Here is a 15,530-nt window from a genome sequence, read left to right as displayed (position 1 = left end):
TATATAATTTATAAACAAATTATTTTATATTACACAAACTAATGATAAAATAACATAAATTATAGAATTACTAATAATTAGTAAACATTATTAATGATCATTTCATTGTTTGTTAACAGTAAAATAACTATTAACTAAAGTTTAATTAACTATCAATTTACCATTTATTAATGATGGTTATTATAAAGTGTTACCCTAACTCTAGCTGTATTATTGATTTGTGCAACGTTAATGTCTGCTCAAAAGATGCATTTCTACCTATGATTGCTACAAGAGATATCAGTGTTTGGTTAGTTTCTCTTGGCAGAACTCCTCTCATTGACTCTCATTAACTGGTTAGTAACTGTTAACTGGGAAGATTATTAGGCTACTTCTGCATTCTTGTATTGATTAATACCTTCTACCATGACAGACGTTATGTCTTGTACTATGACTCTGTTCTCTTCTACTACAACTCTACTATCTTCTACTATAGCTGTCTTGTAGTATGACTCTACCCCACTGATGCTGATGTGGTTTCTTCTGTGTGTGTGTGTGCGTGTGTGTGTGTGTGTGTGTCCTCTACCCAGACTGAGCTGAGCAGAGTGCTGGGAGCTCCTGTTCTTCTCCAGCAGAACCTGATGGATCCTTACTGCTGATATGATTACTTACGATATTATTCTCGTAATATTTCGACTTTTATTCTCGTAATATTTCGACCTTTTTGTCGAAATATTATGACTTTATTCTCGAAATATTATGATTATGAAAATCTATTTTATTATTATTATTTTTTTGCAGTGGCCCTAAAACGCCGTCGTAGATTAGGTGATTAGGTGAGCTGAATTGAAAGTAAACAACTCATTGTGATTGCGTCACAATCACCTTTATAACGAATGTAAGGTTCTAATTAATCTAAGGTGAATGGAATGCTGAAGTATCGCACATATCCTCGCTTTTCGTGTATCGTAAGACGGACAATTCTGTCCTTGTGAATATTATTTTTCATCCAGGATTGTGTTTTCGAACTAACGCTGTTCCCAGGAATGGCGGACGGGCATGAAGACAGAACCGGCCCGCTGTTCCGCAGAGGCAGAGACACCCTCAGGGCCCGCTCGGACAGCAGGGACCGCCAGCGCGGAGGCCACTCCGGGAACTTCTGGGGCCCCGGACCACAGTCCAGGCTTGGCAATGACGGGGGTGTAGCTATGAGAGACAGCTCCCATGACAGCGGCTCCCAGCGCAGATTCAACCCCTACGGAAGGCCCAATCAGAGAAGAAATGGGCGGGTCGACAGAGACCAAGAAGGTGGAGAAAACAGTGGACTAGGGGAAAGCAGATCAGGCTGGTACAAAGTAACGATACCACATGGAAGGAAATATGACAAGAACTGGTTATTGACAGCTCTCCAGAGCATCTGCTCAGTACCCTACACACCTGAACATTTTCATGTTGACAGTCGGCGGGCCCATTTTTATGTGGATGATGCCGCTGCCGCCACTGCTTTGTACAAATGCTCCCACAAGATCACAGACGCAGACAGTTATAAGGTGGCAGTATACGTCAACACCAGACCTCCTCCGTCCTTCCTCCTCTCTGACCTGAAGCCTGAAAACTTGCCGCACCTGAAGCAATGCATGGCAAAGCGCTTTGACGGCTCCCAGCAAGCACTTGACCTGAACAACATCCACACAGACTCGGACCTGGCGTCCCAGAACATTGAAGTCATCCTGAATAGGAAGACGAGCATGGAGGCTGTGCTCAAGATCATAGAAGAAAACATTCCAGAGCTGGTGCGCTTGAACCTGAGCAACAACCGTATTCACGAATTGGACAAACTGGCTGAATTGGGCACCAAGACCCCCAAACTGAAGACCCTCAACCTGTCCCACAATAGGCTGAGGTCGGACCGGGAGCTGGACAAGGTGAAAGGCCTGGAGCTGGTGGAGCTGTGGCTGATCGGGAACCCGCTGTGTGACCTGTTCAAGGACCAGGCCTCCTACATCAGCGCTGTGCGGGAGAGGTTCCCCCGGCTTCTCAAACTGGATGGCCTGGACCTCCCCCCACCCACCGCCTTCCCCGCCTTCAAGGACAGCTGTAATGCCTCCGATGAAGTCAAGGCTTTCATCCTTCACTTCTTGGAAAAATATTACAGCATCTACGACTCAGGGGACAGACAGCCTCTTCTGGACGCCTACCACGATGGAGCTTCTTTCTCCCTCGTGACACAGAACCTCTCCAAGAGCGGTCTGGGAGAGTACCACAAAGACAGTCGAAACCTGAAGCAGATCAAAGACTCCACGATGCGGTCTCGCCTGCTAAAACGCACGCGAGTAAACGTGGTGGCTTTCCTCAACGAGCTCCCCAAGACTCGGCATGACCCTGCCTCCTTCACTGTTGATGTGAGGACCTGCACAAATACACTGCTGTCATTCACAGTGAGTGGAATTTTCAAAGAAGTGGACGGTAAACTGCGGGAGTCCACTAAGGCCTTCTCTCGAGTCTTCATCACCGTCCCTGCTGGGGATTCTGGTTTGCACATAGTGGACGACCAGCTTTCCATCCGGACGGCCACTACAGAGGAGACCTGCCGAGCCTTTGCGGCCCCGGCCCCGGCCCCGGCCCCGGCCCCGGCCCCGGCCCCGGCCCCGACCCCGGCCCCGGCCCCGGCCCCGGCCCCGGCCCCGGCCCCGGCCCCGTCTTCCAGCCCGGGGTCCACCCTCACCGGACCGCAGCAGGAGATGCTCTCAGCCTTCTCCCTGAAATCCGGCATGAACCTGGAGTGGTCCCACAAGTGTCTACAGGACAACGAGTGGGATTTCAACAGAGCTGGACAAATGTTCACCCTGTTGAAGATGGCAGGCACGATTCCTGATGTTGCATTCACAAAATGAATAAATAAATGTCTTCTGTGCAATAATAATCATTTCAGTGAACAGTCATTTTATTTATATGGATTTTTTTGTTTGATCCTTTTTCTTTCTTTGCCTTGTTTTATTAAAGCTGATGTAGACCAAATAAACCCCCCCCAAAAAAACAAAGCTTATGAAGCATTGTCGTTGCCCCTACAAATAGCCCTATAGAGGTCCCATATCGTGCCACTTTGGTTATAAAGGAGTTGGAGTTGAAGCTAAACAAAAGTACAGAAGTAAACGAAAGTATCAAAACGGTAAGCAAGCACGGTAACCAGCTAAATTCACACAATCTATATTAGACAACTGAGCCTCTAAACGAGCCATTTGGACTTCAGTAACGTTGTGGCGTCACAGAGGCACGTTCATTATCATTTTTGTAAGAAAATGTAATTATTTTCTGAAAATACAGTTGGATCTTTTACATTGTTGTTGTTAATGATCACGACTGGAGGTCATACTTTACCTTTTTATTTACCAATACATCACCAGTGTTTAGTATTCTACCTTGCTCAACTTAAGGGTTTTGTCCATCCACCACAAAGCAAGTTAACCACGCTTAGCAGACTGTGTTGATGTAGCTTTCTGCAGGTTGGGAAGTTAACTTCAGCAGCCAGGTAACCTCAGGCTAATGTTACATCAGTATGACCCAATGTCAAAGGCAGTGTGAGGTGAGCCTGAACTTGTGCCACCGTATTCTAACATTTGCTGTCTCTGCATACCAACCCTGAAAGGTAGTACATTCAAAAGTGAAACTGGCAAGTGAAACGTGTCACATTCCTGTTAGGGGGTAACAATAAACATCTAATCTCCATCTAACCTACATTCTTTGGAGATTAGATGAGAATGACAACTGGGAGAATAGAGAAGCATTTAAACATAGATCTATTGCATCTTGATGAATCCTTCACTTAAAAATGTAAAATATTTTTTATAAATAAGACCAGGCATGTGGCAGTATAAGCTCATGAAGAAAAGGTAATTTACAAAACAATGTAAGGCACTTCATTTTCCTTATCAAAAATAGAAAAAGCTAAAAAAAAATAAAAAAAAATCCTCATATCATTGTGTGTGTTACCCAGCATCAGTGGGTGAAAAGCTGCATTAACAGACTTAAGTTGCAGATGCTGCCAAGATATGTCATCATCTTCAGCCTTTTTCTTGGATGCTGTAAAAGGAGGGACCACTAACATTAGATGTAATTGGGTACAATTATTAAGGTTGGAAATTAAAACAAGCCATCAGCCAAATACTGGTGATTGTGACAGGTAATTTGACGACTTAACCAGCTGCTTTGCAAAGTTCATATCTGAAACTGTGAAAGTGACTGGTGAAAGAAAAAGTTTTTCTTTCACCAGTCCTGAAATGCATCATGTCCTTGCAGTGTTCATCATTGTGGTGCAGTGTTCGTTGCAGTGTTTCACATCAAGGTTCCTTGATGTGTTATTACCCAATGATTTCACATCAAGGTTCCTTGATGTGAAATATGCTTGGCTGTAGAATGTCAACAGTTATGAAGAGAAAATAGTGCAAGGACCCATAGGCATGAACCAGTTCCCTCTTATTTTCCTGAGCAATCTGTGACATCAAGGTAAAGATGCACTAATAGTAAGGCTGGCTGCATTAAGGAGAGGACAGCGGCTCCACAGGTAGAATGTAAACTCATCAACAGAGAACAATGCCCTTGTGCTATGAAAATGAATGAGAAGTTAATGTAATATTCAACATTAATTTCTGTATTTCTGTACATGGCAAATGAGCAAAGCTCTGTGCAACCAAGTGCAGGAAGTAAGTGTATAGCATTAGGTAATAATGGTGCTGATTCATATGGATCTGATCTGGTGTAGCTAGACTTTCATTGACACCAAGCAGACAAGCAGCTACATCACCTAACGGGATAGCTAGTAGTCAAAGTAATTTTTCTAATGATTAAATGCAGAATAGAAGAAACATAAGTTGTGAAAATAACCTGAACTTGGGCATCAGATCAAGCTTCAAGCTATTTAGCTAGCTGATAGCCACCTAAGGTAGCTAATAGTAGGGAGGTCAAATAAAACTCTTTCATCTTTAGCAGACTGCAAGTACTCACAAACAATTGAGGAAGATTGTGGAAACCCTGTCAAGTTCAGTTCAATTTACCTTCATTCTTTAAATGTTAATTTAAACAAAAAATAATTCATCCTAACGTCCAAAAAGTCAGAATTGGCACATGCTGATCTACAGCATAGATAACATATTTCAATAGTGAAATTTAAGGAAGCCAAAATATTCTAAAATTTCCAAAAATATTATTAGTAACACAAAAATACCCAAATTAACACTGGTATTGTATAAAAACATATTTATTATGACAGTATTAGTATATTATACAAAAATAGAGCACATGTCCACTGTATAAAAAAACAAAGTCTTGATGCTTTGTGGTGTCCTGGGCATCATGAATCTTTTGACAACTGAAGTACTATTAATTAATACTATGTGTAGTCAGTTTCATCCAGCCCTGCTTTGACTATATTTTGATATTTAACATACTAAAAACTTTCCTACAGCACTCCAACACTGTGCAACTAAATGATTTTTAAGAATCTAGCAGAGGAAGTGAGAGATGTCTGCTGTCTAAGGAAAAGTCCTGGAGTTTGGTTTCAAAAATCATATAAAAAAGAATCCAACAAGAACTGGCGTACTGATAAAAAAGAAAGAAATCCAAAATAGGCCAACGGATGCAAAAGGCCTAACATTTATTTACATACAGTACAAAAGTGACAAAAAGTGACTGATGATGATCTATGACCAAAACAGTATCTGTTGTGCACTTTTTTAGTTTTTGAACTTTTTTGTCACTTTTACACTGTATGTAAATAAATCTCACTTTACATCACATTGGCCTATTTTTGATTTCTTTCTTTTTTTTTTATCAGTGCACAAGTTCTTGTGGGATTCTTTTTAAAAAAGATATCTGAAATATATTCAGTACCAACTGCTCGTCTTTAACATTGCAGGGACTCAATCAAACTGACTTTGTCATTTCATCTAAAAACCAAACTGTACATATGAGATTACACTGGATGTAAATACAATACAGGAAAAAATATGAACCTGTTGCCCAGTGACAGCCAAATCTGACGCCAAATGCATGCCTCTGAATCCGAGCCTCGTTAGACTAGAGGCACTGCACAGCCTCAGACAGGTAGAAAACACTGTGAGACGTTGGAAGCCGAGCCACTTTAAGGTTCATGAGTTACGAGAGCGTTATGCGACTATCCCTGCCCATGTCAGAGCCGTGCTGAAGCGGCTGCTGCTCACCTCACACACCTGACTCTGGCTCCTAGCAGTAGGACTGGGCTCCAGTGAGGTAACCTGACAGCCGACCAAAGACACTTTATGACTCTGTCTTTGGTCTGAGGCTGAGCACAGATACACGTCAGTTGTATGGAAATATAAAAGAATGTATAAAGGAAATATACACTATACTAATAGCCTAAAACATGCTTTTACACTTTTGATAATATAAAAAGAAAGAAAGATAAAGCTTATTGAAGCAGTTGGGTGTCAGCAGTGAAGCAATGGTATAGCCTACTATGTTTCCTAAATTCAGTGTACAAAAAAAATCCCTGAAAGTTGCTGTTCTAATGGGATAATCCATGTCTTAATTGTGTTTTGTTGTTATCAATTCTCAAAGTCAGATAGCTAATGCACTGTAAGCATGATATGTTGGAGACTTGTTTGTGTAAACCTGTCTCATTGTGGCAAACATCAGCTATTTCAACCATATTCAATACTACTAATGGTGTATAGATTTTTACATTCACTGACAAATTTGAATTTTGAGCTGTACTATGATGAAAAATAATGCAGACTTTATGTCACACATAAAAAGTGCGACACAATTTCCCTGATTAGTGTAGTTGAGAAGAGATGCATAAGTATGGATATCATTATTTACAAAACAGTTAACAAAATTTGACCCAACAACATCTTTTTTGTCAATGGGTCGATTAAATCCACTCGTTTTTTTTAACATGAGAATAAAACTGACAAATTTGCAGCCATCGTTTAACTGGTTAATGATTCTTTACTTCTTCATCTCTAGTTCAAATGGGTGATGGGCGGCTCTCTAAGCCTCTGCCTTGTTCTTGGAATGATCTGCATGAGCCAAGCTCTCCTCGTTCTCCTCCTCCTCCTCGGGAACCTGGAAAACAGGCACCCAAATCATTTGTCTGTACCACAACTAGGGAAGTGGATAACACATGGGTATATATATGATACAGGCACCAGACAGTATTTGCAAATGATTCTTGGCATTTATTGAAATCTTCTTGCATTACTACCTTTACCACAGAGGACAAAACAATACCAGACAGTTCAGAAAATAAAAGGAAAGTATTTGAAATGCGATCTAGTCTATTAATCTGATAATCTTTCATATTCATAATTAATTAATTCATAATTAATCTGATTAATCTATTAGTCTGATAATATCTGAATTGTACTGATACAGTGAAGCACATCCATCTGATATGATAATTGACAATTTTAATGAAAAGAATATCGGGATACCTATCAGTTGTTGTATCTATCAGTTGTGATGCTAGACAATGAGGAGCTAGAGATAATATTTATGAGGAATGGGGTTTCTTACCTCCCAGTAAATAGAATCATCAAAGCAGTTCTGGTCAGGAGGCTGTCCCCAGAACGGCAGCTTCATTATCAAACCTTGAATGAAGAAGAAAATGATTCGTTCAATCATCCTGCTGCCTTTCTATCCAGTGACAAAGCATGTTCACTCATAACTACCTAGTCATTTTTATTTTCCGTCCCCACCCACCTGTAACAGCTCCTCCAACCAAAGCAAACCCGAGGGATGAAGCCAAGGCAGCAGCTTGCATGGCAGCATCACCACTGAAGTGGAGGAGGAGGAGGACACAGGAGTTAGAAACTGAAGTCGAAAACGACTCTAAATACACAGTATGTTTATGTGTATGTGTACATATGAGACTTGTGGTGTGTGAGATAGCCCTTACCCCTCCTTTTTCCCCAAAGCCACAGCCACGATGCCCGCCAAGCCTCCCAGGATGCCAGGCATGCCGTGCAGATTGTGGACACCGCAGGTATCCTGGATGCCCATGTTGGATGCCAGGATGGGCTGCAAAGGAGAAAGAAAGGCATCTCATTGCAACCAAAGGAGTGTCTACTAGAGTTTGATTTGGAAATGTGAAATGCACTGTATGTTTTGAAAAAAAAAACAGGTCACCAAGTTCAACATTCAGTATCTCTAAAATAGAGAGGATCCTGTCTGTAAAAGTGCTATTGTTTTTTGGCAAACAAAGAATAAAATTCTCTATCTTACCATAAGTTGTCTTAAATTTGTGCTATTAATTGCTTCATAAGAGTTGGTGTTTCTTTTTTGTCTGACTGATGTCTCAATTGGTGAGAAAACTCTTATATTGTGAATGTAATGTGAAGCTTACACCTCTAATTTCCCAAACTTTTTAAAGCATCCATTTGAAACTACAACTAAAAGCTACCACCTTTGACACAGTTTAATTCGCATCTTTGGTTTGACCTTCAACTCACAGTGAGGTACTTGAAGCCCAAGGTAGAGATGATGCCAGCCACTAATCCAATCAGCATAGCCCCAAATGGCCCGATGTCCATGTCAGCGCAGGTTCCCACGGCAACGCCTCCAGCCAAGGTGGCATTTTGAATGTGGACCTACAGCAGGTGCAGAGGTAAAACAATGAATTGATCACGTTTGTTTTCATAAATCCTGGAGCTAATGCTGCTCTGAATATTGAAGGAAGGGAGTCTGACCATGTCCAGCTTTCCTTTGTGCTCCACCAGGCTGGAGACGGCGTAGGCAGAGAGCACACAGGCAGACAGAGACAAGTAGGTGTTGATCACCGCCGTGAGCTGGGTGAAGCCCGGGTCAGCGATGGCCGAGTTAAAACTGGGCCAGAACATCCACAGGAAGACGGTTCCTGTAGAGGAGGGCAATGAAGAAATCAAAACACATTTCAACATAAGCATAGCATCTGTGGATATGTTTATTAATGTTATTTTTGATGAGCAGAAATGCATAGGGAGGTGACTATGGCTTTATCAGTGTGTGTGTGCTGCATGGTTATTTGAGTCCATTAGGTGGCATCAGTCACACATATGGGGGAGGCCAGTGAAAAACAGCACCAAGGCAGTGAGGGGAAAGTCAAGCCAAGACAGAACACATTAATGCTGTCAGCTGATGATTCATAAATTAATCTAATTTACACTGGCTCTTACCGATCATGGCGAACAGATCAGAATGGTAGACGGATCCGTCGTTCTCGTGTCCATTCCTTAGCCCTGGTCGGTAAAGCACTCGAGCCACTGCCAGGCCGAAGTAAGCTCCATAGGCATGGATGATCATGGATGCTCCGACATCATTAGCCTGTGAAGGAAAGGCGAGGAAATGTCATATCAATCCAATCATATCAATGCATATTTTACCCAAGTAATATGTTGGAAAATTGGTATTCATCACTCTCCGGTGCAGTTCATGCAATCAAGGTTCCCGTCCATAATTCAGGAATTCATGAGGTGCAATAGCTGTGTTTTGGTGGTGTATTTCATCCACATGTACGTGTGTCATATCTGTGTCATAGTGTACTCACACCAAGGATTTCAGCCACCAGATGCTCATTGATGGAAAAGATGGTGATCTCCAGCACGGTCATGATGAGGAGCTGCACTGGGCTGGTTTTACCCAGAACCGCTCCGAAGGAGATCAGAACTGTGGCTGTGCTGAAGTCTGCATTGATGATTCTTTTAGGGAGGGAAGACAACAAGCCATTAGGAAAACAGACATTTGGGAAAAACAGGAGAGAGAGGAGGCGGAACACAAAGACAAAGTTTTCATTTATTGTTTTAGTTTATAGTTTTATAATAGATTCACATTGTGAAGCCCTTTGACACTGTAACTATGATTAAGGGCTATACAAATAAACTTGAAGTATTACTGCTAGAGAAGATGACCATTATCTCAATGGTGTTATGATCATGATCACGATATGTTTTCCTCCTTCCCTTGTATGCATAGAAATCTTTTTTGTGACATAAAAGTTATAAGTTCAATTCCTCAGACTGGCTGCGAAGATCTGGAAAACCCTCAACAACTACCACAACTGCTGCATCAGAGCTACTCAGTGCCAACAGCTAACAGTAGAAGACACTGGTTGTACTGGGCATCTCCCAAGTGGGAATGTGTGGAACAGCATGAAGGTGAACTGTTCAGCAAACCCTTCCCTGCATAAATAAAGGTTAAGAGGAGACAACAGTACTTGAAGATGTTGACTTTGATCTTGCCGTCCGTCAGGTGCCAGATGCCCTGCATCAGGAGGCCCCACTGCAGGCCGAAGGCGGCCAGGAGCAAGTTGACGCCCACGCTGCTGAAGCCATATCTCTTCAGGAAGGTCATCAGGAACCCGAAGCCGATGAAGATCATTACGTGGACATCCTGGAACACTGGAGGCAGAGGGAAAGGGAGGTCAGGTCTACCACCGGTGGGATGACAGAGGCTCGCTTTGTTAGACTCCTACCTCAACTAAAATTGAATCAGATAAACTGCTCCGTGATATCGCCTTAGGAATTTGCCATTTGCCATTGAAACTCCTGTTAATGGTTGTATCCTTTTGACGTTCTAGCTTAAAATTATTCATCGGCCAGTTATTGGGCTTCACAGAAGTCATTCCCTAGGAGGGGCTGGGTTGTCAGACCTGACTTGCCAAAGGGCAAGGCAATTCAATTACGCTGTGAATGGGATTCTGGGAAAAGTCCCCTGCTGATCTTGTTGGGTTCACTGTTGCTCCATTAACTCCACATGATCTTAATAAGTTTAAACCTATGAAGTCTCAGGGGGAAAGGGACATTTAAGACATTCTTCCCTGTTAGTTTCAGTTGTTGGAGATGAGAGTCTTTGGAATGTGTTTGGATTATGTTAAAACGACTGTCCTTTGTCTCACTACCCATGCTTGGTGTTTTCGCTATATTTTTGGAAGTAAGAATGTACAAAAGTTCTCGCTTTGCACATCAGGATACAAGCTTATTTATGCAGAGATAATATATACCTCAAGATGGACACTAGCTGTTTGAGGAGACATTTCTTGAGAACTGGGCCCTCCACGTCTCGAAGAAAGAATCATCATTGACAGGAAATGTTACTCCCGCTTTCCATACGCCATATTTGTGTCAATATGATTCACCTCATGTGGGAAATACATCAGCATGGATGTGTGTGCAGCCTGGAAAACAATAGGCCTCATTTCCCCAGTTCATAGTGAGCATGGAGGTGACCAGGATTGTCTAGACAGGACTTTCTCAGCACACAATTAGATAATGGAAGGAAAGGTGTTTGTCGCTGCACCTCAGTCTTACATAACTTTACATAGTCCGTTTGACGCTTCTATCTAAAGCCCCTTCCGTTACTGTGAGTGCATACATTTTAGGTATACAGTTTGCCAATTTAATGTTTCCATCTATGGCTAGATACTAGATAGGAGGAAAAAAATATACATATCATGCAATATTTCCATGCACACCACATAGCAGCTCTAGAATGACAGAATAAATAAGTAGGTTACACCCTTCTTCACCCATTTTCATGGACTATGTGTACGTGCACTGCAGCAAGTCAATTTTAAATATGATTATGACTGTATTCTCATTAAAACGTGGGACATGTAAACACCTCAATCTAATTGAGTAGGTGAGAATCAGAGAATTTGAATTGCAAAAACATGATCACTTTTATCCAGATGTGTGTTTTGTTAGGTTGCCAAACTGGATACTTGTGTATGTATGTATTGAGTTCTTTATGCTCTGGGATGTTACAGGCTGCATTATAACCTTCCAGCATTATCCAAACTCCTCCCATCTGCTAGAAACTCAATCAGCCCTGTAATTAAATTCAGAGCTGTGGTGTAGTAGCCACATATTTAGAATATATTTGTAACTTGGAATATCTATATATTTGTTGTTAATAAAGCCAGAGTAGTCATTTCATTTAAAGGATCCTCTATCCATCATGACCTGAGGTTCATCATCCTCTCAGAGCCTTGATGATTCATGATAGATTAGAATGAGCAGATGGACAAAAGGACGGGAGTATGGGGTCAAAAGTTGTGCCAGAAAATTAAACTTCATATTGAGAGACTGCATGACTCAACCAGAACAGAAAACCAAAAGTATTAGTGGTCATCTTGACAAATCCTGTATAAACAACAGATGGGCTTCTAAGAACTGTGAATAGTGGTGTGATTTGTCTTAACTTTGACCCCCAACCTTCTCCTCAGCTGGGTGACTAAAGCACTAAATGACTAAAACATGCTATAGTGGTAGGGGCCATAAGTGAACAACACAGTTGGGATGGAGAGGAGGTGGATTTGGAAAGCTGCCACACTGACTGGCTCCACGCCCAGATGTTAGGTAACATTTGGTAATCCTCTATAGGTTTGGGTGAGCCAAGGAGAGAGAGAATCCCCACTGGACCTAGAGAGTTATGTACTGTATATGTTCAAAGGAGTGCTATCAAGACGGCAACTTCTGCAAAGAGAAAATGATATCAACACAAAATATAATTTCTGGATGGCTTTAGTTTTCAAAGCAAAGATTTTTTTTCATATCGGAGCTCCTCGAGCAACTCATTTGTCCGCCTTTGATGTTTTCATTCTGCAAATCAAATCCCTATTGAGATCAAATCCCAAGGTCGTTTTTTTCCCAAGAATCTTCATTAGAAACTTATTTAGTATTTCATCAGACCAGAATCCCCAGACTCATTTCTATCTTTTCAATTTGATTGATTTGCCCCTTGATAGTACTGACCCCCTCCAAACCGCATTCCTCTGCTTATTTCTCTTGCTTTGAACCTATAATTACAGACGTCTGGTATGTGCTCTACAGATGATGTCTCCGCACGCAGCAGGAAGCACCTGATGCTTTTTAGTGGTTTATCCAAATTATTTTTCAAAAGGTGGAATCTTTGGTTGATTTAACCTAATTAAAAGTGTCCTGTGCATTACTGAGCCTGTCATGTTTTCTTAGAAGTACCTGCAAATAGTTAGGTCATTTAACATCTTTTAATGGCAGAGGAGATTTTTTTGACTGGTAGTAAATAGCAGTAAATCTCTTTTTTTTTTAGCTTCTAATTGATACAATGCAAAGTAAAAGAGGACTATATTACCGGAAAATGTATATGCCAACAGCTCATCTTAAGTGGAAAATATCCTCAGCCTTAATGCTGACCACTGAGCTAATCTCTATGGGTCACACCTGCCCCACCCAATCATGAGCAGACATTCACTGTAAGCCAGCAGACTGCTTGTGGTTCCAGCTATCTAAATAGAGATAAGGACTATGACACTTGGGACGCCAAGAAACACTTTAAAGTGTGGAAAAACGCTCTATAATCGATTCACTAATCATAGTTTAAACAAACAAGCAGGCTGCAAGTATCTAGTTCTTGTTTATCTTGAAGAATTCTGATGACAAGCCATGGATGTGTTCCACGATTTATAACATTTCACGGTTTCACGCGGGGGAAGTTTGGTTATTTTCCTGCCCCACCTGCTGTCTATCTGTGTCCAACCGCTGTAACCTTTGTGTATAAACCTTACTGTAAATCACATGTGACAGAAAGTGGGGACTCTCCACCGTATGAGGCCTGACTCTCCTCTGCTGGATTTACTTAGCTGCTCTATTGCATGTGTGACTACAGAAGATACTTGTGATGGACTAAAATGCAACCCCATGACTCCTCTTATTGCACTCAGCAGACCTGCTCTGCAAATATCACCGTTTCCACCAGTCGATTTTTCTATTTCTGTGCGTGTGCAATTGCTTGGAAAATTCCACCCTAAAACAGAATTAATATTATTCCAGTGATCGCATATCAGGTTCACTCAATAAGTGTGAACATCTCCCTCTCTCAAAGCTAAAGACTAGAGAACCAAGCTAACCTGACTTGTAGAAAGTTCTTTTTTTTAACAGAAATATATATATATTTTTATATTATTTACACTTATTTTTAACACTTCTAAAACCAGACAAATTGCCTATATCCCAGAAAAATCACCCTCAGTACCTTCACAATGTCCACAAAAGCTGCACTTTCATTATCAATGGACCAACTCCAGAAACTGTTGCTTGATGAACTAACACAGCAGGATCTTGCCTCTTTCATTTCTAGCTTTGAGAGAGGAACCATAAAATACAAAATGATAATCCATCCTTTTTACATGTACCTCCCCCCTCCCTCTTCAAAAATAGTCTATTAACCAAATGTCCAGTGAAGCCTCCATTGCATCCCTCAGTGAGCAGCCCCAGGTAGACTTACTGGGGTAGAGGTTCATGGGATTCTCCTCATGGTCGGTGGCGTTGGAGTGGCCGTGCCCGTGACCCTTGCCGTCATCATAGACCACAAACACGGCAAACAGGATGATGGTGATAATCTCCAAAGTCAAGGCCACGATGGGGAACTTCAACCTCATGTTGGTGGCGTACGCAGGCATCCTGAGTCAAACTCTTGTCTATCTCTTGCTGTCCCACTTTCTGACTCACACACACACACTCTCTCTCTCTCTCCCTCCTTATCTGTCTTTTTGGGGGTTGTACTGGTGTGAAGGGAGGGAAGAAACTGGTTTTAAATTGGTGCAGGGTTCGTGGTGGCCAATGACAGGGCAGAAGAGAGGGGCCCGGGCGGTTAACTCCCCCCTCCTGCCCTTTGCTCATGGGGATGGGTTTCCTCTCTGGACGCTGTTAACTCTGTTTTAAACAGGGGACAAAACACAACGTAATGACACCCAGCCAGCGGGCAGACATGAGAGACACGCTTAATGAGCTTTTTCCCACTCGTTTTTCACTGTCAAAGTAATGTTTGTTGACTTGTGGACTTAGATGTTCAGACCAGTGCATTTGCTTTTCATGTGTCAACATATAGCAAAGGAGAATTAATCAAAATGTAAGAAAACTTAAATATGAAAAAAAAGAAATATGTTTTTTGCTTCTTTGGCTTGCTCAGTAAAAAATAGTACTCATATTGTAAGAGTTTTGCCCAGGTTTCTCTCTGATATAATGCTTTTGATATCATTGGAGATACTTTGATGATGTTTGTCAGTTTAGATTTCATCATTACGTATATTCTTTTGTAGGGCTGCAACTAACGATTATTGTCATTATCGATTAATCTGTCGATTATTTTCTCAGAGTTTCCCAAAGCCCAAGATGATGTCCTCAAATGTCTTGTTTTGTCCACAACCCAAAGATAATCAGTTATATTCACATTTAAGAAGCTGGAATCAGAGAATTTTGACTTATTTTTCTTAAAAAATGACTCAAACCGATTAATCGATTATCAAAATAGTTGGCAATTAATTTAATAGTTAACTAATAACTATTAATAATAACTAATCGATTAAACGTTGCATCTCTACTCTTTTGCTTCCTTTCCCATCGGAAACCATCCAAGTCGAAGTCTCTTGGTCACACGCAGGTTCTGATCCAGTAAGTGGCTCCCACACTGAGCTGACAATCTGAGGCCCTGAGCGTATTCAATCACTGCCAGCGACACATTTCTGTTTGTCTTGGAGCTCGGCTTTGGTGGACATTTTCCCA

At 41.6% G+C, this 15,530-nt stretch overlaps 2 protein-coding genes across 2 annotated transcripts; one reads left to right on the top strand and one right to left on the bottom strand.

Moving 5' to 3' along the window:
- Window positions 1-1,025: 1,025 nt before the first annotated feature.
- LOC139651873 (nuclear RNA export factor 1-like) lies at window positions 1,026-2,873 on the top strand. Its single transcript, XM_071528755.1, has 2 exons — window positions 1,026-2,580; window positions 2,659-2,873. The coding sequence occupies exons 1-2, from the start codon at window positions 1,026-1,028 to the stop codon at window positions 2,871-2,873; spliced, it is 1,770 nt and encodes a 589-aa protein (XP_071384856.1).
- Window positions 2,874-5,215: 2,342 nt separating this feature from the next.
- On the bottom strand, window positions 5,216-14,521 carry rhag (Rh associated glycoprotein). Its single transcript, XM_071528782.1, has 10 exons — window positions 14,254-14,521; window positions 10,205-10,388; window positions 9,539-9,689; window positions 9,168-9,315; window positions 8,703-8,869; window positions 8,466-8,603; window positions 7,913-8,034; window positions 7,717-7,790; window positions 7,531-7,604; window positions 5,216-7,080 (listed from the first exon to the last, which is right to left on the bottom strand). The coding sequence occupies exons 1-10, from the start codon at window positions 14,426-14,428 to the stop codon at window positions 7,006-7,008; spliced, it is 1,308 nt and encodes a 435-aa protein (XP_071384883.1). The 5' UTR covers window positions 14,429-14,521; the 3' UTR covers window positions 5,216-7,005.
- Between the last annotated feature and the right edge of the window lie 1,009 nt (window positions 14,522-15,530).

Source organism: Centroberyx affinis, unplaced genomic scaffold (assembly GCF_046629955.1).
Source record: "Centroberyx affinis isolate AG114_WGS23_722 - 3 ecotype Tasmania unplaced genomic scaffold, CSIRO-AGI_Caff_v1 ptg001724l_1, whole genome shotgun sequence".
Lineage (NCBI taxonomy): Eukaryota > Metazoa > Chordata > Actinopteri > Beryciformes > Berycidae > Centroberyx > Centroberyx affinis.
The sequence above is the reverse complement of the archived record's forward strand: the minus strand, read 5'-3'. Positions and strand labels throughout refer to the sequence as shown.